The sequence below is a fragment of the Astatotilapia calliptera genome, chromosome 13 (assembly GCF_900246225.1).
Source record: "Astatotilapia calliptera chromosome 13, fAstCal1.2, whole genome shotgun sequence".
Classification (NCBI taxonomy): domain Eukaryota; kingdom Metazoa; phylum Chordata; class Actinopteri; order Cichliformes; family Cichlidae; genus Astatotilapia; species Astatotilapia calliptera.
In genome coordinates, this window is record NC_039314.1 from 3,441,965 (window position 1) to 3,461,038 (window position 19,074).

At 43.6% G+C, this 19,074-nt stretch overlaps 1 protein-coding gene across 6 annotated transcripts in view; it reads right to left on the reverse strand.

Annotated features, from left to right (window-relative positions):
• Positions 1-19,074, reverse strand: part of LOC113034599 (stromal membrane-associated protein 1-like) — a 147,089-nt gene that overhangs the window by 42,266 nt on the left and 85,749 nt on the right. For all 6 annotated transcript variants that reach the window (XM_026189297.1, XM_026189296.1, XM_026189300.1 and 3 more), the window contains one exon: positions 10,012-10,072. In XM_026189297.1, coding sequence (XP_026045082.1) covers positions 10,012-10,072 — 61 coding nt within the window. The remainder of the gene's footprint in view (positions 1-10,011; positions 10,073-19,074) is intronic.

The window sequence follows — 19,074 nt, forward strand, 5'->3', positions numbered from 1 at the left end:
CAAGTCAGACACTGAGGCAGAAGGGAGAAAAATAAAGATGTGACCCTCCTACCAGTCTGAGCCCACCCCTCCATTACCAAAATTTCATTCAGCCATTGCCATGGAAATGAGCTGCAGGGAGAATAGGGCTCATCATCACTGCCATGTCAGGCACTGCGCCCGCCATCCCTTATTATGGGATGGAGCCGCTTCTTGAGAGCACTCTCAACTTCACCATGGAAACAGACCAATAGTTTAGGCAGGGGGTGTGTTTCATAATCACTCGGGACCCCTTTGCTCTCACTCTCTCTCACACACAGTCTCATTCAGCACGGGAGAGCTGTCACATTAAGGTCAGCACCACATGTGGTAAAATATCTGACTTGATTAAGCTTCGAATTTACTTTTAATGCAATAACCTGATGAGACATATTTATGACAAAACGCTCTGATGGTTTTACCCCATTGGTCAAAAGACCAGATGACTTTACTTCTTTGCAATTGTTAGTTATTCACCAACATCTTAATGCAGCCATGAAGGCAGAGATATGCAAATTCAACCCACTTTCTTCCTCAAAACACAAGTCCCAACTAGGGCATGAAATTAAGTTTTCCCCACTTCCCCTTTAAGTGACTCTGGGAGTCCAGAAAAGAGAGCATGAGCCCGGCTGGTGACCAAAGCCATTAGCTGCTGTTACGAAGAGTCATTACAGAGAGCCAAGAGTGGAAAACGGACATGGTAGGAGCAACTGCAGTTGCAATGTGTTTGTTAGAAGATAAAGGAAGAGTGAGAAACCACCTCCTCCCATGTCTCCACTGATGTCAAAGGCTGAAGAGAAAATATTTATTACCTGCTGATGCTGGTGTTGTGAAGCAACTTCTCCAAAGAATATTTATCAATGTGCAAAGTGAGGATGTGCTGCAGTCAAAGGACTCAGAGTAACCAGTGCACCACTATCTCTGGGTTCCTATTTTCCCCCAGTCACATTTATGTAATGTGCAAAAGTCTTGAGCCACACCTCAATTTTTTTCCATGTTCCATGTTCCATGTCATCCTTGTCCTTTTTAGAAATGCTCTTGAGAAGTAAGCATTCAATAGTCTAAGTTTAAGGTTTTCACCCATTTTCAGTGCAGTGCTTGCACAAACAATCCATGTGAGCTTAAGCACCTCAGATGGCTCTAAACGTTCATTTTATTTTCTACTGTGCCAAAAGTAGGGGATGTCATTAAATAGACCCACATTTCCAACATCTTGGACTGCTACTACTATAATATAAACAAGCCACACCTATGAGCCTAGAGCGCTCCCATCTTACTGACTCCATACAGAGCTGAGAATAGTGAAAAAATAAATAAATTAAAATTGGATTAAATGAAAATGAATTTAATAATTCCACTGTTGTGTGAAAAAAAGAAAAGAAAAAAACCCAAGTTGGTTGGTTTGGGGTTGCATGGCTTACACACCACTGCAATAAATCCTGGTTCCACAAATTTTTACTTTTGTTTTTCGACTGTCAAAAAGATGATCATGCTGCTTTCTTATTGAGCTCATAGCTGATGGCCAGGTGTAACAACTCTGTGACAGGCCCTGGGGGCAGATATTCTTTTGGGCCCTTACTGCCACATTGAACCAGAGCAAACACACACACACACACACACACACACACACACACACACACACACACACACACACACACACACACACAGTAAGGGTAAAAAACAATAGCATATTGGAATAATTAGTAATGTTTTAAATAGCACCATGGACAATAACCGCAGTCTGAGGTTGGGGGAATGGACAAATCTATCTAGCATAAGCATATGCTATAACACCATCATGGTATTATATAATATTACTCATACTATCTTATTCAACCAAGCTACCCCAAGCATAAAACAGATTTAGCTTCGCTAAAGTAACATAAAGACACTTGTAATGTTGCAAAGCACCAAACAAATGAGAGAAGCCCATTAACCACAGGTCCTCAGAGACTGACTGGATGGGTGACTGTATAACAACCACACTCATTTATAGAAATTCTCACTCAGCAATTGTTTCAAGAGTACCAGCTTCTACATTTATCACTCACACATATTACAGCATGAATGCAGATTTTCAACATTAAAGTGGCATCAATGTTTCAATCCTTCACAAAAACAAACCCCTCACTCATCAGATCGTCATCTCAAATCCAGTCTTCATCCTGTTATCCTCTCTCCTTTAAGTACTCTTTTGCTTTGCTTGCTAAACATAATGTAAAATGCCTGCACTCTCAAACTCACCAAAAAACTAACTCCTGCACTGTGAGCATCAACAAGTATGCAGGCACTTTGCACACATGACAGGGAGGTCAGGTCAGCAAGGTCAGGAAGTGCAAATTTCCCAGAATGCACCTAAAGTTTTTAAGGCAAAAGTGTTGAAGGCTCTTTTAGTCAGTTAAATTTAAAATCACAAAGAAAACATCTGTCGACCTGAACTTCATCTAAGAAAATGTATATAGAATCACGAATTAAATACACAGTGGAACTTTTACACCTTGCCCACTTCATGCTGTGAACATGAGCACCCATTACATGACGAGGTTTGACAGTGATTTTCACTGGCCCCTCCTTCTTGCAGGGTCCTGTGGTGTTGCCCCAGCAGCCCAGTCAGACTTTTGAGCTGATGGCGTATAATGTAATTCTACATACTAATCTGTCAAACAGCCTCGGCCCTTTGTTTTTAGCAATTTCGTTAAATGTCGGAAGCTTTCCATTGAGATTCTCTTCCATGATCACAAAGCTCTGAATGTCATGCTCTACCCCACAGGTCCATTCACAGTACAATATCATGTTATGCTGCCAATGGAAGACAAGATACCGTAGGCATAAAAAGATACAATACTCAGAGCAATCATCTCGCCAAACCACAATGACTGGGATTAAGGGAAGATGGAAGAAACATTCCTCACACCACTAAATGACCACCTCCAGACCAGAGCGTTGATGCACGGCAGGCTCTCTGCATTCATGCTGCTGATTGCACACGCTGAGTCTACCATCTGCAACCTCAGCGAAAATGGAAATTCATCAGACCAGACTATATTTTTCCAGTTACCCTAAGCCCATCACAGCCTCAGATATATTTTCATGGTTCACAGGAGTGGAACCCATTGTGGTCTTCTGCTGGTGCAACCGATCCACCTTAAGGCTGAATATATTTTTGAGTGTTAGAAGGTTTTTCTGCTGAGCACGGTAGAAAAGGGTAGATATCTAAGTCAGAATAATCTTTCTGTCAACTCCAACCAATCTGGACATTGTGCTCTGATCTTTCACTCTGATCTATCCACTCCTAGTACTGTGATAGTAAAAAGGCCAGAAGAGCAGCATCTTCATGAATTCCCCCCCCCCCCCCCCCCAAAAAAAAACAAACATCTGGTGGTAACACAATTGGCTGATAGGTTTCAAAGTGTTTCCACAAATGAAAGCGATGAACAAAAAATTGCAGCCATTATTCAGCTGCTCAACAATAAGACAAAACAAGATATGTATGTCAGATATAGATGGTTACAGCTGGGTAATTGCCAACATGTTAGCTATCACTATGCAAAGGTTAGTTATACTTCTTTGTTTAGTGCCCTTACAGTGCTAACGGAGATTTGCTGCGTTAATGCGGTTATGGCATTAACCTCATTTTAACGAGATTAACGCTGACAGCACTAGTAATTTTGCATTATGCATACTATACTTATATCAAGGATCACTTGGATGATTAAGTGATAACGTTAGCAAACAAGACAACGTTAGTCAGCTGGGTGTAGCTTAGCTACCAGCGACAAATTGTCATGTTAGCTGATAAAGTAATGGTCAGCTCAGTTACCAGCCTCAGGAGTTTGGATAAAATAGCTAACATTAGATATTAAGTGTTGTTGTCCATTTCCAGGCAAAGGTCCTGTTTGGCCAAATGGACTTACTTAGGTATAACATATAGATATTATTAGATATTACAAAATAATTATTACTAACTTGCTTGACACCTGTTGCACAATCCTGCTACCTGTGGGTTCAATCAGCACAAAGGTGAATAATCTGCTAGCAGTTTTTAATTTGCCCGTATGATGCACACACAGAACCGAAAACAAAAAGCTGTGCACGTTGCCAAAGACTACCCAGCAAGGCAAAAAGCATCCAAACACTGAAAGCTTCGTATCAGCTCCACATGGCACTGCTGTCTGAACTACTGTCTCACCATTCCTCCTTCAGCTGAGTTCAGAGTACACTCCAATATTACTGAATATGTAAAAACCACTAAAGCCATTCACTAACAAATTTTATCTCATGCCATATTTGTTTGTTTCGTTGTTTTTACGTGGAGTTTTGTTGTCCTTTGTTGATGTTAGTGATTAGTGGACTCCATTTCTAAGGCAGTGTTCGCCAGTGCTGCTCATTTTTGATGCTGGAAGTAGAAAAGAGGCACTGAGGCGAGACGCACTTGAGCGTGAGGATCACGTCCTTTGAAGTTTTGCAGAAAATATGCCATGACTTTTTTCACTCCACTAGCTGTTAGACACTTGAGAAGGTCAGGGAATGCCTCATTTTAAGTTGCCTTACAATGTCTTCAGACAGTAGTTGATAAAATGAATTAGGTAACATTTTCTTAATGTATACAACACACACTAAATAAAAATAAAGAAGAAAAAGGACACTCATCTGATCTCTAACACAGTTTATATACCAAACAGAATCAAACTGAACTGACGAAAACAGACACATAAACCAAAGGAGGTTCTTTGAAGGTTGCAGAGTAATGTAACCAGAGACATAGAGGGAAGGATAAACACAAGAGGCGGGGGGATGCTGAAGGCACACAGCCACATGTTTGACTTATTGATTATGTGTGAAATCTCATCCACTCTACATGGCTGTAAGGTGTGCAGCATTAGTTATTTATAGCAGGGTGACTACTCTCACGTTTCCACACTGCCGTCGGGAAATTTTCTGATCAATGCCATTTTCACCGACTCTCTTTCTGGCAGTGCAGCTTACCCTCACCTCGGTTCGACATAATATGGTCCGAGATCGGGGAAACACAGGGTGATTGCACATTACAAATTTATGGTGAAAACCCTAAAGCGACCCGGGCTGCTTCTTCTGCCTTGTTGCTGTTCAGGATTAAGGTCAACAAGCATGGAGCAAAAAAGTCTGGCGGTTAATGGGCCAAGACGCACACTGTCTACCCAAAATGTCACAGGTTTGAATCCAGCTTGTGACCTTTTTTGAATGTCATATCCTCGATGCATTCAATCTTTCTGGCCATTGTGCTGTTGTGTTTGTCAGCAAAGCACACATGTCATTAAAATGCTTTCATGCTGGATATACACAATACCTCTCGACCACCTTGAAGCTGCAAGTCTGAGTATTTGTAAGACTGATAGTAAAAAATTCCAGAGAGAATGTGGTGCATTTGAGCACATGATCTGATGGCAAATTATATCAGATATAAGAAGTTCTGATATAGGTCAGGAGATTTGGAGGCGTTTTATATTAGTTCCTGGGTGATTTGCCCAGTGGAAGCTGGACGGGGCAACTGGAGTGAATTAAAGGGCACCAAATCCCATGTTCTAATATATAGCCGTAATAGATGTGGAATCCGTAAAGGCAGAAACAAGTCAGTTGTCTGGATTTTGCCTGGCAGTTTTACCCACAGGCTTTGGCATAGAGCATTTGGGTCAAGAAATAGTATCAATCAAAAAAACTGCAGGACCCAACACAGTAAAGCAGATAGCAGTAAAGGTGGGTAAACGGACTCAATTAAATAAGTAAAATGTGAGTTTCTGAGAAGGGAATATTGGACTTTTTATAATAGCTATAGCTCATACTTGCTTTAAAAATAGACTTTGAACAATATTTTAGGTTTATATATTCAATGTAATTTTATTTATAGTGCACCAAAAAACAACAAGGAGGCTCAAGGCGCCTTATATTGTAAAGTTTTTTGAAGATCTGATCCCAATCATGTGGTGGTTTTGTTCCTTTTCCTGTTCAACTGTTGGTCACCAGCTGATTTCACTGATCCTCATCCTATTACTCAAACTGCTACTTTTATAGAAATATTTTAAAATATTAAATTACTTTAAAAACTTTCCCCATTTTTCACAACATTTTTACAACTCTTTGACGTCACAAAAAAAATAATGAAAGAAATTAGCCTGGATGCACTCTCACTTTTCTTAATCATTTCATGACCTCCCAGAATTATCTTGTAATCCTCCAGAAACTGGTCCAAAAACCCAATGCAGTGAACTACTGAACTTAACCTGACAACTATACTTCAGTTTTTTGAGAATACCACAATTTATGAAATGTTATCCCCACATCCATTCATCCATCCACCCATTTTTGACACTTTGGGATTTGGGTCACGGAGACAACAGTCCAAGCTAAGAAACCCAGACTTTCCTTACCCCAGTCACCTCCTGCAGCTCATCCGGGAGGACACAGAAATGTTCCCAAGCCATCTGACAGATATAATCTCTCTATTGAGTCCTGGGTCAGCCCTAGGGCATCCTCCCAGTAGGACATGCTAGGAATACCTAGGAGACATCAAGGAGGCATCCTAGTCAAGTGCCTGAACCACCTCAACTGGCTCCTTTCGATGTGGAGGACCTGCGGCTCTACTCCGAGCCCCTCTCAAATGACCGAGCTCCTCACCCCATCTATAAACTCATTTCAACCGCTTGTCTCTGTGGCCTCATTCTGTCTGTCACTACCCAGAGTTTCTGACCACCCAATCCATCACTCGATCTCATGGTCCACTCTCCCCTCACTTGTGAACAAGACCCAGAGACACTCAAACTCCTCCACTTGGGGCAGCAACTCATCCCTCACCCACTCCAGCCTTTTCACCGCCACAGCGGAGTCATATCAGCCCTTGAAAGTCTGACATGAGTGCTGAGTTTCAAGGGCTTTAATGAAAGCATTAGGAATTACATCCACTGTTATACATACTTCCCCATTTTCAGAGGCTAAACCATAAATGGACCGAAATATAATTTTAAATATAAGGACTCTTTGTAATATACGGATGAAGCTCTTTTGTAGTCAATGACTGCCTAAAGTCTAGAGCCCAAGGACGTCACCACCAAACCACCAGCAGAGACACAAAGCAAAGCAAAGAAACACAAGCAGACAGTTGCTGAACTAAAAACAGGGACACAACCACAATTTCTCTGAGACAGATCTCAAAGCGAAGGATCTGTAAAGACTGTGTCACAAAATACCAACAACACAGAAGTTTTACTTGCAATGATTACTTCCACTGTACTGTGGTACTGATACCACTATACTAACCAGCATATTATAAGCCGTGAACACTTATGTACACGCTACATCATATTTTTTTCTTTGTTTTAACAAATTTGTAAGAATTTCATGCAAACACTTCTGAACTTTTTCACTATTGGGTATTGTGAAAAATAAATCTAATCCATTTTGGAAGACGTCTGTGGAACAACTGAAGCGCTGTGAATACTTTTTGGATACGCTGTGAGTCCACTTGTACATTTCAGTGCATCTCTGATGTTCACTTCTAGTCTGGAAAGTGGTTATTTGCTTCCATTAGGAGCTCCTGAGTGTTCTTGTAGTTTACTTTTTTCAGCCAGGACTTCACATCCTTATTCTTCTGTGGCTGTGAAGCCTTTAATGCCCTTGAACATTTTTTAATGTTATGGCCTAAAATGTAACAGTCCAAAAATGTGTCTAGATTATCCCCCCTTCTAAATTCAAACTATAGCTTTGTGGCTTTTACATGTTGTTGTTGAGTGCTTTATATAAAACCGTCCCAGTTGCTAAACATTACTGGAATATCACAACTTCCCTGGTCTTTAAAACATGTGTAAATATAGTAGCTATATAGTATCTACTATTTTTAACATTTACTTGTTTTACTTGTTAAATCATAACTGGCTTTTTTGTTAACACTTGTATCATTTGTGAATTTATTATTTTCTCTGTTGGTTTTATACTACACCGCATGTGTTAGTAGATTGCTGCCCACAGTAGGCATTAAAGTCAGACCGATTGTTGGTCAGACCCCGAGCGCTTTAGAGTCGATACGTGTTTGTTCTTTGCCAATATCAGGGCTTAAAGCAGGGACAAATTATATATTTTGGACATGAATTGAAACTGCTTGTGATTAGACAACAAACAAAACACCAATGGAAGAGACATGTAGAGGATTTTCAGAATCAGTTTTCTGTCTCTTGCTAAATGTTTATGCTTCAATTTGTATCTTTTTTGCATCAGCAGATAGTGGAAATGTCTCTATTTACATAAAAGAAAGAGAAAGTGAAGCAGAATGCAGGAAAGATGAGACAAATATTTATTTTTCTGTAGGATACATTTTCTCATGATATAATCCCAGCTGAGCCAACACATCACTTATTTGAACAAGTTTAATCATGCGCTTTGTGTCGTAGTAAATTGATTTTTTTTTCAATAATTTATCCACTTCTGGAGTTCAGCAAGATTTCTGTTCATGTCCAAAACTTTAGACATCTCTGTGTTTGGCGTGATTTTGAAGAGTCTTCATTGCGTGACTAAGAATGAGAGAAATCTTGAAGGACATGCGAGGGCTTTAAGATTAGTTAGACACCAAGCAACAAAACTTATGTGGGACTCAGACATCAAATATTGTAATGTTGTATCTGCTGATCCTTCTGCCATCTCTCTCTTCCATGGTTATGAATCTGCATGTAAAAGGGGAAGGGATGCTGCACCACTAAGGGCAAGATGTCCCCACTTCTTCGATGTATTGTCAGTCTGCCCCAGGGCAGCTGTGGCTACAACTGTAGCTTGCCTTCACCAGTGTATGAATGTGAGAGTGAATGAATAGTGGTATTGTAAAGTGCTTTGAGGGGTCCCGAAAAGCACTATATAAATGCAATCCATTATTATTATTACTATTTTTTCTGTATAAGATGCTAAACTGGTAACACAAGCACAATGAATCATGGCCATCCCAGAAATCATGACCCATTTCAGAAACACAATGCGATCGTTGCCAAATGTAAATCCTCGCATTTACATTACATGAAAGGACCGTCCACAGAAAATGCATCACTCGCTGGTTCCTCAGTCTGATACAATTAGGCTGCCGGATTTCAAGTCAAACACAACTTTCAAAGCTTCAAAGAAGCTTTACTCTTTGATGCTTGTCTTTGACGCGTGTGGTTTCTTAACAGCAATATGCAATGTAATGAGTCTACTGATGTGAAACAATCGACTAACTAGCCCATTAGATCACGATGATGATGTGAAAACAAAGACAAGATCCCTGCTTCAGTGCATTTTTCAAATTACTGCAAACTTTTTTACACCACAACATACACTTTTTTCAAAAATCTTTTTTTTCCCAAATGAAATGTGGTTCCAGGCTACATTCACACATGTACGAGCAGATGTTTTCTATGGGAGAGTTAAAAAAGACAAGCAAGAATATTTACCACAGGCATAATTACACATAGTCATATATTGTCCTATAATGATCTAAAACACCAGAACGCTCAAGAATTTTAACCCCTGTATTCAGCTGATGACTCAGTCGAGGATATCCATTTCCTGTGGTTACCACTCACATCACAAAATATCCAGTAAAACCTGCTTCATTTTACTTTGTCTTACATGCTTGATATCTGCATCGGGTACATCAGTGTGTAGACTGTTCGATGGTTTTACCTGTAGGCTTACATGGCTGAAGTCACTGATGCATTAACAGCCAGATGGTATACCAAGTCATCAAAATGTAATGAAAGTCCTCTCTGCATGATCCAAATAAAGCCTGACGGCATGAAACCTCCCTCTGATAACGTCAGACATTACTTAACCTCCAATCATTGCTATATCAATCAAAAAATATTATAACATCTTCCAACTTAAGTAGTTTAACAAACATGTCAGAAGCATTAGGCAGACATTTAAATACAGTTTGACAAGTCAGCATATAGCCTAAGGTTTATTATCCTGTGAGCTGTAAGAAGGCTGTTTATGGCTTACCCAGACCCAGCAGGTCCACGGCTGACTCTGTGCCGTTCTTAGGACTGCCTCTGTACTCTGCCTGTTGAGGAGAACAAAGAGAAAAGAGAAATATATATATAATATTGATAATATTTGATTTGTTCAAGCAGGGTATTTGATCAAAATTATAACATTGCTAGACTGTAGATGGTAATTACATCCATAGAGACTAGACCTTTCACGATTCTGTATAACAATCCAATATTGATCCTTATTAAAAATACTAGATTGGATCATCAATGAGAGCAACTGGCCCTAAGATGAGTAATCTCCTTTTAATGCAGCTATAGTCTGCAAACCTTTTCTACTGCAAGTTTGTCAGGATGACTTTTAGTTAATCATATCCTCATTATATGGGCCATCGAGTACATTCTGTGACTTCCACAGCAGAACCAAGAAGTTGGCATTTTGACTCACCCTACTAACATGACCTCAACAATTCTATTACATTTGATTTCAGTGGAGAGTATGATTTCATCTATGGATCCTGAGGCAATTTTGACTGCTACGACACTACATGTGTCACGGACCCAGTTCCAGGGATTCGGGGTCCGTGAGCAGTGTGGACTACTATTGTAGTTATTATTATTATTATTATTATCATTATTGTGGTTGTTGTTATTATGGTTGTGTCTGCTGTCCTGTTTTTTCCGTGTTGGTGTACTGTCAGGTGTTTAGGGGTGTGTGCTTGTGTATGTGAGGGTGCGGTCGTGGCAGGCACTTTTAGGCCTGGTGGGTGTGGCCCTGCCAGCTGACCGGTCCCACCCAGGAATCCACACACACCTGGCGCCGATCAAGCCTCGTCAGAGGAGCTTCAAAACAGTGTGGCTGAGAGCTCCTCGACGCTGGATCGTTGAGTGACTTCCCGTCAGTCTTAAGTGTATTGTGCAAGGTTAGTGCAAGTCTACTGTTAGGTTTTGTACTCACGGCTGCCTTTGGTATACGTGTTTCCTCAGGAGGAATTGTGGCGACCAGGAGGCAGCACACGGAGAGTACACAGGGAACGGAGACAGAGCACGGAGCACGGGATAAAGGAGAAGACACGGAACGGGAGTTGGGATCGCACGGGGGGATTTATTGTTGTTCGGATTGTCACCACTGTAAATAAACACTGTTGCACTGTAGAGTCCTGCATTTTGGGTCCTCCTTTCCCCACATCCCCACGGTCTGCCAGCGAGACCGTGACAGAACGATCCAGCCATTATGGGCCCAGCGGACTCAAGGACCGTCTCACAGGAGGAATTGCTCGCCCAGCTCTGGAAATACTGTCGGAGCATTATCCAGGCGGCAGATCCACATCAGAGACACTTACAGGTCGTATTTTTTGATTCCTTCTTATCATCAATCACCTCATCTGTGAGCTTTTTGGACATTAAGAGACTAATTTCGATTATAACCACGCTGAGGGAAAGTTCCTGTTTTGAGCTGTTTGGTTTGGGCTGTCCGGGCGAGGAGGATATGGCAACCTCCCTGGGAGCCCTTGCTGCCTATTTCTTTTTTCATAGGCTGATAGCCTCCCCGCCGTCGCTTGCAGCTCGCTTGTTGGACCCTCCATTGCGGGGGAAACGTTTCACACGCCCTCTGCACCTCACCACATCTCCACTCACCTCTGCGGCACCTGCTGAGTCAGCAGACCAAGGACCGGCAGCTCAAAATCACGCAGCTGCTCTCCTGTCCGGCCGGCTGGTGGAACCTCAGCCTGATACGCTGGCCCCGGCATCGTTAAAGAAGCGACGCTTGCGCCGCCGGCGTGCCTCACCGCAGTCAGACTCTAAAACTTTCCAACAGCCGGCTGTGGTGAGTCATATGGACAATTCATCTTGATTCACCTCATCTGTTTATTCACGGGACTGTGTGAAAGCTAACCTCGTAGCACAGCCAGCTGCCCAGCCTGTAGCCGTAGCACAGCCAGCTGCCCAGCCTGTAGCCGTAGCACAGCCAGCTGCCCAGCCTGTAGCCGTAGCACAGCCAGTCCAGTCAGCCTCTCGTCTTCATCCTCAGTTGGAGGCTGATATGCCTGCTGGAACTACCCTGCCATTATGTCACCCGCCTGTTGTTTCTACATCGCTGTCCAGTCTACCACGAGTAGCTGCCGCACCATTATCACCTCCGCCCTTTGCAGCTACTTCTCCACCAGCGTCCCATCAGACTGCAGTGACCGCAGAACTCTCGACTTCACCATCCACATCACCCGCTCGACCGTCATCTTCGCCACCTGCAGCTTCCGCATCGCCATCTTCACCTCCGGATCAACGACCATCTATACCCGCGTCGCAGCCGGAGGAGCGGCTCAGCGAGCGGGAGGAGCTCAGCGAGCAGGAGCAGCTCAGCGAGCCGGAGGAGCTCAGCATGCCCGAGCGGGAGCTCAGCGAGCGGGAGGAGCCCGCGTCGCCAGCTGTGGAGCTCAGCGAGCCGGAGGAGCTCAGCGAGCCGGAGGAGCTCAGCATGCCCGAGCAGGAGCAGCTCAGCGAGCCGGAGGAGCTCAGCGAGCCGGAGGAGCTCAGCATGCCCGAGCCGGAGGAGCTCAGCGAGCCGGAGGAGCTCAGCGAGCCACCAGCAGAGGAGCTCAGCGAGCCGCCAGCAGAGGAGCTCAGCGAGCCGCCAGCAGAGGAGCTCAGCGAGCCGCCAGCCGCGGAGGGGCTCTCGCTGCCAGCCGAGGAGGGGCTCTCGCTGCCAGCCGCGGAGGGGCTCTCGCTGCCAGCCGAGGAGGGGCTCTCGCTGCCAGCCGAGGAGGGACCCGCTCAGCCGGAGGTCAGCGAACCGGAGGGACCTCCACGTCTAGCGCGGCCTCCACGCCATCCACGTCCAGTGCGTCCACGTCAGCGACCGGCGCGTCATAGACCATGTGCCACGCCTCGCTGTTGCTCACCGGAGCAGCGACGTTGCCATCGGACCCGTGGCAGGCCACCAGAACCGTTCCGCCGCCACCGGACCCGTGGCAGGCCGCCGGAGGAGCAGCGCCGCCGCCACCGGACCCGTGGCAGGCCATCAGAACCATTCCGCCGCCACCGGACCCGTGGCAGGCCGCCGGAGGAGCAGCGCCGCCGCCACCGGATCCGTGGCAGGCCGCCTGAAGCGTTCCGCTTCCATCATGGGGTTGGAGGTAGGCCGCCCGAACTGTTTTCCCACCACTGCCTGACCCGTAGCGAGTTTTGCCTGCTTTGCGGTCCACTGGGTCGGCCGCAAGAACTGTTGTTCCCACCATGGCAGTGGTTGGACATTTGAACTGGGGTTTTGGGGCCCTCCGTCCGGGACCCCCCGCCGCCCGCCCGGGGTTGGTTGTACTGTGGTTTTTGTTTTGTTTTTGTTTTTGGGTCGTCGGGTGCCGACCCTTAGAGGGGGGGTACTGTCACGGACCCAGTTCCAGGGATTCGGGGTCCGTGAGCAGTGTGGACTACTATTGTAGTTATTATTATTATTATTATTATCATTATTGTGGTTGTTGTTATTATGGTTGTGTCTGCTGTCCTGTTTTTTCCGTGTTGGTGTACTGTCAGGTGTTTAGGGGTGTGTGCTTGTGTGTGTGAGGGTGCGGTCGTGGCAGGCACTTTTAGGCCTGGTGGGTGTGGCCCTGCCAGCTGACCGGTCCCACCCAGGAATCCACACACACCTGGCGCCGATCAAGCCTCGTCAGAGGAGCTTCAAAACAGTGTGGCTGAGAGCTCCTCGATGCTGGATCGTTGAGTGACTTCCCGTCAGTCTTAAGTGTATTGTGCAAGGTTAGTGCAAGTCTACTGTTAGGTATTGTACTCACGGCTGCCTTTGGTATACGTGTTTCCTCAGGAGGAATTGTGGCGACCAGGAGGCAGCACACGGAGAGTACACAGGGAACGGAGACAGAGCACGGAGCACGGGATAAAGGAGAAGACACGGAACGGGAGTTGGGATCGCACGGGGGGATTTATTGTTGTTCGGATTGTCACCACTGTAAATAAACACTGTTGCACTGTAGAGTCCTGCATTTTGGGTCCTCCTTTCCCCACATCCCCACGGTCTGCCAGCGAGACCGTGACAACATGAAGTGTTTGATGCTTTAATGACTTACTAGCCTGCATATATGCACGGGCTGATGTAATGTACATTCCTGCTGGCAGGATCAGTTGCTAAATGTTGTGTTTCACAAAGTGAAGCAGTGAATCAGCAAAAGAAAGGAATTAATCCCAACTTAAGAGAATAAGGTTTGTGGTGCAGCTCAATATGTATTATATTGAGATATGTTTTAGGAATGTATCTTACAATCACTGAACTTAATTGGAGAGAAACTGTCCTGGTCCAGGTGAGTGCGGGGTTTTTCCACTCTGCTGGGCTCCACCTTCAGGCAGAGACTCCAATCAGCTTTCACACCTGATTCCAATCAAGTCACCAGTATATAAGACCAGCGCTCACAACAGACCTCTGCCAGATCTACTGCTAACTCACGTTAGTGCTAGGCCACCAAGCCCTTGTGAGAGCCTCTTAACAATTGCATTTCTCCTCACTGTGTTTTCTTTGTCATAGGACCCACCTGGCCGTCACGCTTCACAAGCTGAACTACACACATCTCCGCCTGGACGCTGGTTCTCTGTCATCTGGTTGCTTCCTTATCATCATAAGACTCCACCTGCCTGCCTACCTGCCAGGTCCCTTGCTCCAAGTATATTCTGGACCGTCTCTGGACACTCCTCACACGGACCCCCTTGGACACCCCCTCCTCGCATGACACTTTCACCTGCAACGCGTAAGCCCAAAACACCACAGTCTAATCCTTTGGCTACGATTCACTAGACCGCTACTGACTGCCTGTCTCTTCTCATTATAGTGACTGTGTACCTCCACCCAAGCCGCTGCCCCTTTTTCCATTCCCAGGATCAGTCTATGAAATCTTGCACCTAGTCATAGCACTCAGAGTTTCATGTTCATAGTTTGGCCTCACAGTTCTCAGTTCATAGCTTCCACAGTTCATAGCATTCATAGTTTCCTGCTTTGTAATTTAACTAGGTACTGTAAATAAAGCACTGTGTTCACGCCCGTTTTGCCTCCCCTCTGTGTCTGCATTTGAGTCCACACCCACAGCCTGGCCCTCTCGGCCGTAACAGAAACAACTGTCAGAACGCATTTTCCTACAGAATTACTTGGTATCTGTGGCAGCAGAGTCAGTTTTTGTTAGCTGTTGGGTTTTGGTTTAGACAGATGTTAAATATTCAGAAACTAGAGGATGTTACCTTTCAAATAATGTCCTAAAAATTTCCTTTAAAAGCCTTCAATTCATCCTAAATGCTCTAGAGTGTACTGACAGATACTAGAAAGAAATTACATATTTCCCCGATATTGGCTTCTCTTCATTGGCTCCCTGTGAAATCCAGAATCAAATTTAAAATCATTCTCCTCATATATAAGGTCTTAAATAATTAGCCCCCATCTTATCTTACATACTATTGTACTGTATCACCCCAATAGAGCACTTTGCTCTCAGTCTGCTGGCTGACTTGTACGGGTACTTAAAAGTAGAATGACAGGCAGCGTAAGTAAGTATTCTAGTGTCATGCGAGGCCATCTTTCCGACTTCTAAAGCCTGGCCAAAGTTGGTGTTGGGTCTGTGTTTCCACAAGCCCCGCTAATTCTAGAGACTTATTCATCATGAAGAAAACAAGACAGTCGATCGATCAATCACTTGCACAAGGGAGGCCTGTGTCCACCACGAAAATGACCTCGACGACGACCTCCCTTGCTGCCCTTTTTATTGAGACACAGTTCACACAAACCACTTCAGAACAAAGCCACGCCCACATGGTTCTAAGACAAGGCATTGTATGTATATGTGTGAACTTCTGTATTTAAGTGTGTGTGTGTGTGTGTGTGTGTGTGTCAGACCTCCTGCTGACCAAAGGGTCGTAAACGCAGGAAGCTTACATCAAAAGAAGCAGATCTTCCAGATAGGATGTATCTGCAATAAAACATTACAGCCCCCCATCCAGAACCTCGAGAATTTGGGGGGAAGGACAGTGGAATTTCTTTCATCAGAGTTGGCAAGCATAAAAATGACAACATTTAACAATTCACTCTAACAGTTGGGTCATTGTAAACAGGACAAAGATCCCAGGCATGATTGGGGTGATACAGTACAATGGTATGTTGGTCATCCAAGTAAAGAAATTCCAATATGGAGACTGAGGGAGTGACTTGAATGAGAGACAAAAATGTTTCTCCCACTAAAGAATCAACATTCTGGAATACAAAGAAAGATTCTTGGCACCAAGGCTCAGGAAATACAGGTTATACACTATCTGAAAGGCTCTTGGTCCAATCCCCTGGCTGCTCCAGTGTGTATGCCAAAGTGCCCTTGGGCAACATACTGAACCCCAAGTTGCTCTCTGATGCGCACGAATGTTAGATAGACAGCAATTGGACGTAGAAGAAAGGCTGGTATCAATAGGCGTCAATGGGTGAATGAGGGATGCTGTATAAAGCACTTTGAGTAGTCGAGTAGAATAGAAAAGCACTGTGTAAGAACCAGGCCAGTTACGACTATCTCCCACAGCAGCAATTCTACAACAAAAGAAAAAAAAGAATCAAGGCATTGGAAAGTCTAAGCCAGGGGTCTCAAACTCCAGTCCTCGAGGCCCGGTATCCTGAAACCTTTCCATGTGTCCCTGTTGCAACACCTGAATAAAATTAGTAGGTCCTTAGCAAGAGTATAGAACTTGACTGCATGCTAAAGTGGCAACCCCTAACCCTACTCAAGTAAATCTAAGTAAATGTAAGTGTTTGGAAAAATGTACTTCTTAAAGTACTTGTATTACACCATGTTCATTCACTCATGAGCTGCTGTGACATGAATCAAATGGCTGAACTGCCACCTCAGCATGCAGTCAAGTTCTATCTAAGCTATATAATTATGGGCTGTTATTAGATTTTCATGCTTGTTTCTGCATTCTGGCTTAGTTTTTGTTAAATCAATACCAACAGTGTAACATGTTATATGTTGTTCATTTCAGGTTTTATTCGCTTTATTTTAAGAGCTTGTAAAAAACTAGATATTTGTTATGTCCTGACATATAAAACCCCAGAACAGAGAAGACGAATTTTAACACAAGTTCTATTGGCCGTGATGGTGGCCATGTCCACAAGATGCACAGCATCATTTTTGGCATAATGTTTCTCGCATCATCATTCCTTAAGCTCTTTCATGGCCTCTATTCAATCAGCCTGTCATATTTTAGAAGTTTATCAGGGATATACTACCTTGGTGATATTGGTTACTGATATGTAATCGTGCTAATTTAGCTTTAAACCTGATAAGTTGAGCAGAATTGGAAAGTAGTGCAGGTAGGAGAAGAAGACAAGGAAAGCGGCTAATGAAAGAACGACAGCAAGGAAGAGAAAGATGGGGATTAATGTTCAGGGAAGACACAAGAGTGAAGGGGTGTGGAGACAGACAGTGGAACATCGGAGAAAAAGAAGTGGTGAGAGAGAGAGAGTCTAAAAGGGTAATGCCATGTCCATGCCTAATCAGGAATGCATTGGCTGTAAATTGATGTGTGTTGGGACTGCAGCAAAGTGTGAACAGCAGCGCATGAACTGCAGAAGGAAGGAGCATCTCTGTACAGCAGCCAGAGGTTGGACTGTGCAATGCATTCATATTGGGAAACAGTAAAGGACCATTCTAGGGAATTTTTAAGGAAAAGCAATAATGAAACTAAGGTTGAGGAATACATATTAGTAAGATTCACTTAAGTTAGTGGCCAATAACTGCATGATAAATTTCTGTACAGTTAGAAATGTTGAAAATTTCTATTAAAAAATCCTCCCAGTTTATCTTATGAGATAAATCTTAAATCAATATAAAAGAATAAAAAGGGGATTGGGGAGGTGGGAGGCAGCAAATGGTGACAGAGTAAACAGAGAAAACACTGTAAATAATGGATTGAAAAAAGAAAAAACAATTCAAACCAAAAACCAAAATCTACGGTGGCCCTGAGAGGTCAAGGGCACTGCAACTTAAGAAAACACCTGCAAAAGCTAACAAAACAGAAATAAAGCATAACAGGAGTGTTTCTGGGGCAACGTTAATGTGACAGAAACTACAACATGAGAAGGATTCACTGAAACGATCCATTGGTGTTGTGACAGAAAAAGATGCAGGTAATGTATGTTTTAATTGCACGAGTCACACAGTACTGTAGCTACATGTTTGCTATTAGCCGTTTATTGCTAGCTTGTCACTTTCGCAGCTGTTTTGGACCCAAAACATTCAGTCTATTGTGTTTTTGGTGCAGATTTTTATAATTTCCAATACTTTTTATTCACCTTCTGTTGTGTTTCGTGTGCTTTTGCAGAGCTTTTCTTTCTTCTCATGTGGCATTTTCTTAAATTGCAGTTTGACCTCTCAAGGCCACCATTAATTAAATTCTCATCACTTTTGCAAATTTGTTAATTGGTTTATTTATTTATTTATTCAAAGAACTTAATATAAAGAAGACCCTTATGTCAAATTTTGCTCTGCAACAGCAAATGGTGAGGCAACTGGGATTCAGCATTTTTTTAACAAAGTGTACCATACTTAATTAAAAGCTTATTCAATTTAGTTTGAAAATGCAACTGGAAGGTTCTCAGGATTTTTCTTGTGTTGATAAAATGCTTGTTTTGTGTGCTTTTAGGATTGCTAACGATGAACCCTCTAGTTGTCAAAGAGTATTATTTTTCCGTATTAACCGCACTATGTATATTAAAGCAATGTGGGAAAAAGAAGGTAATTTGTCAATTATAGAGGAGTGTTGGGGCCACGCATGCAAGATACAGTGGGCTACCACTGAGTCTAATGTTTGGCGTGAATTTTGCTGAAGAAAGCATCAGGAAATTTTTCATCACACCTGCTCAACAAACATATCGGGGAACTGGTGACAAATGTTGGAGATGTGGGGGAGATGGTTTCTATATCTTTTGGGATTGCAAAGTTATTCGCCAGTATTGGTCTCTAATCCATGAACATCTACAAAATGTTTTTTCATTTGTTTTTCCTTTAACCTTTGAGACCATATTTTTGTGTAATGTACCAGTGGATAA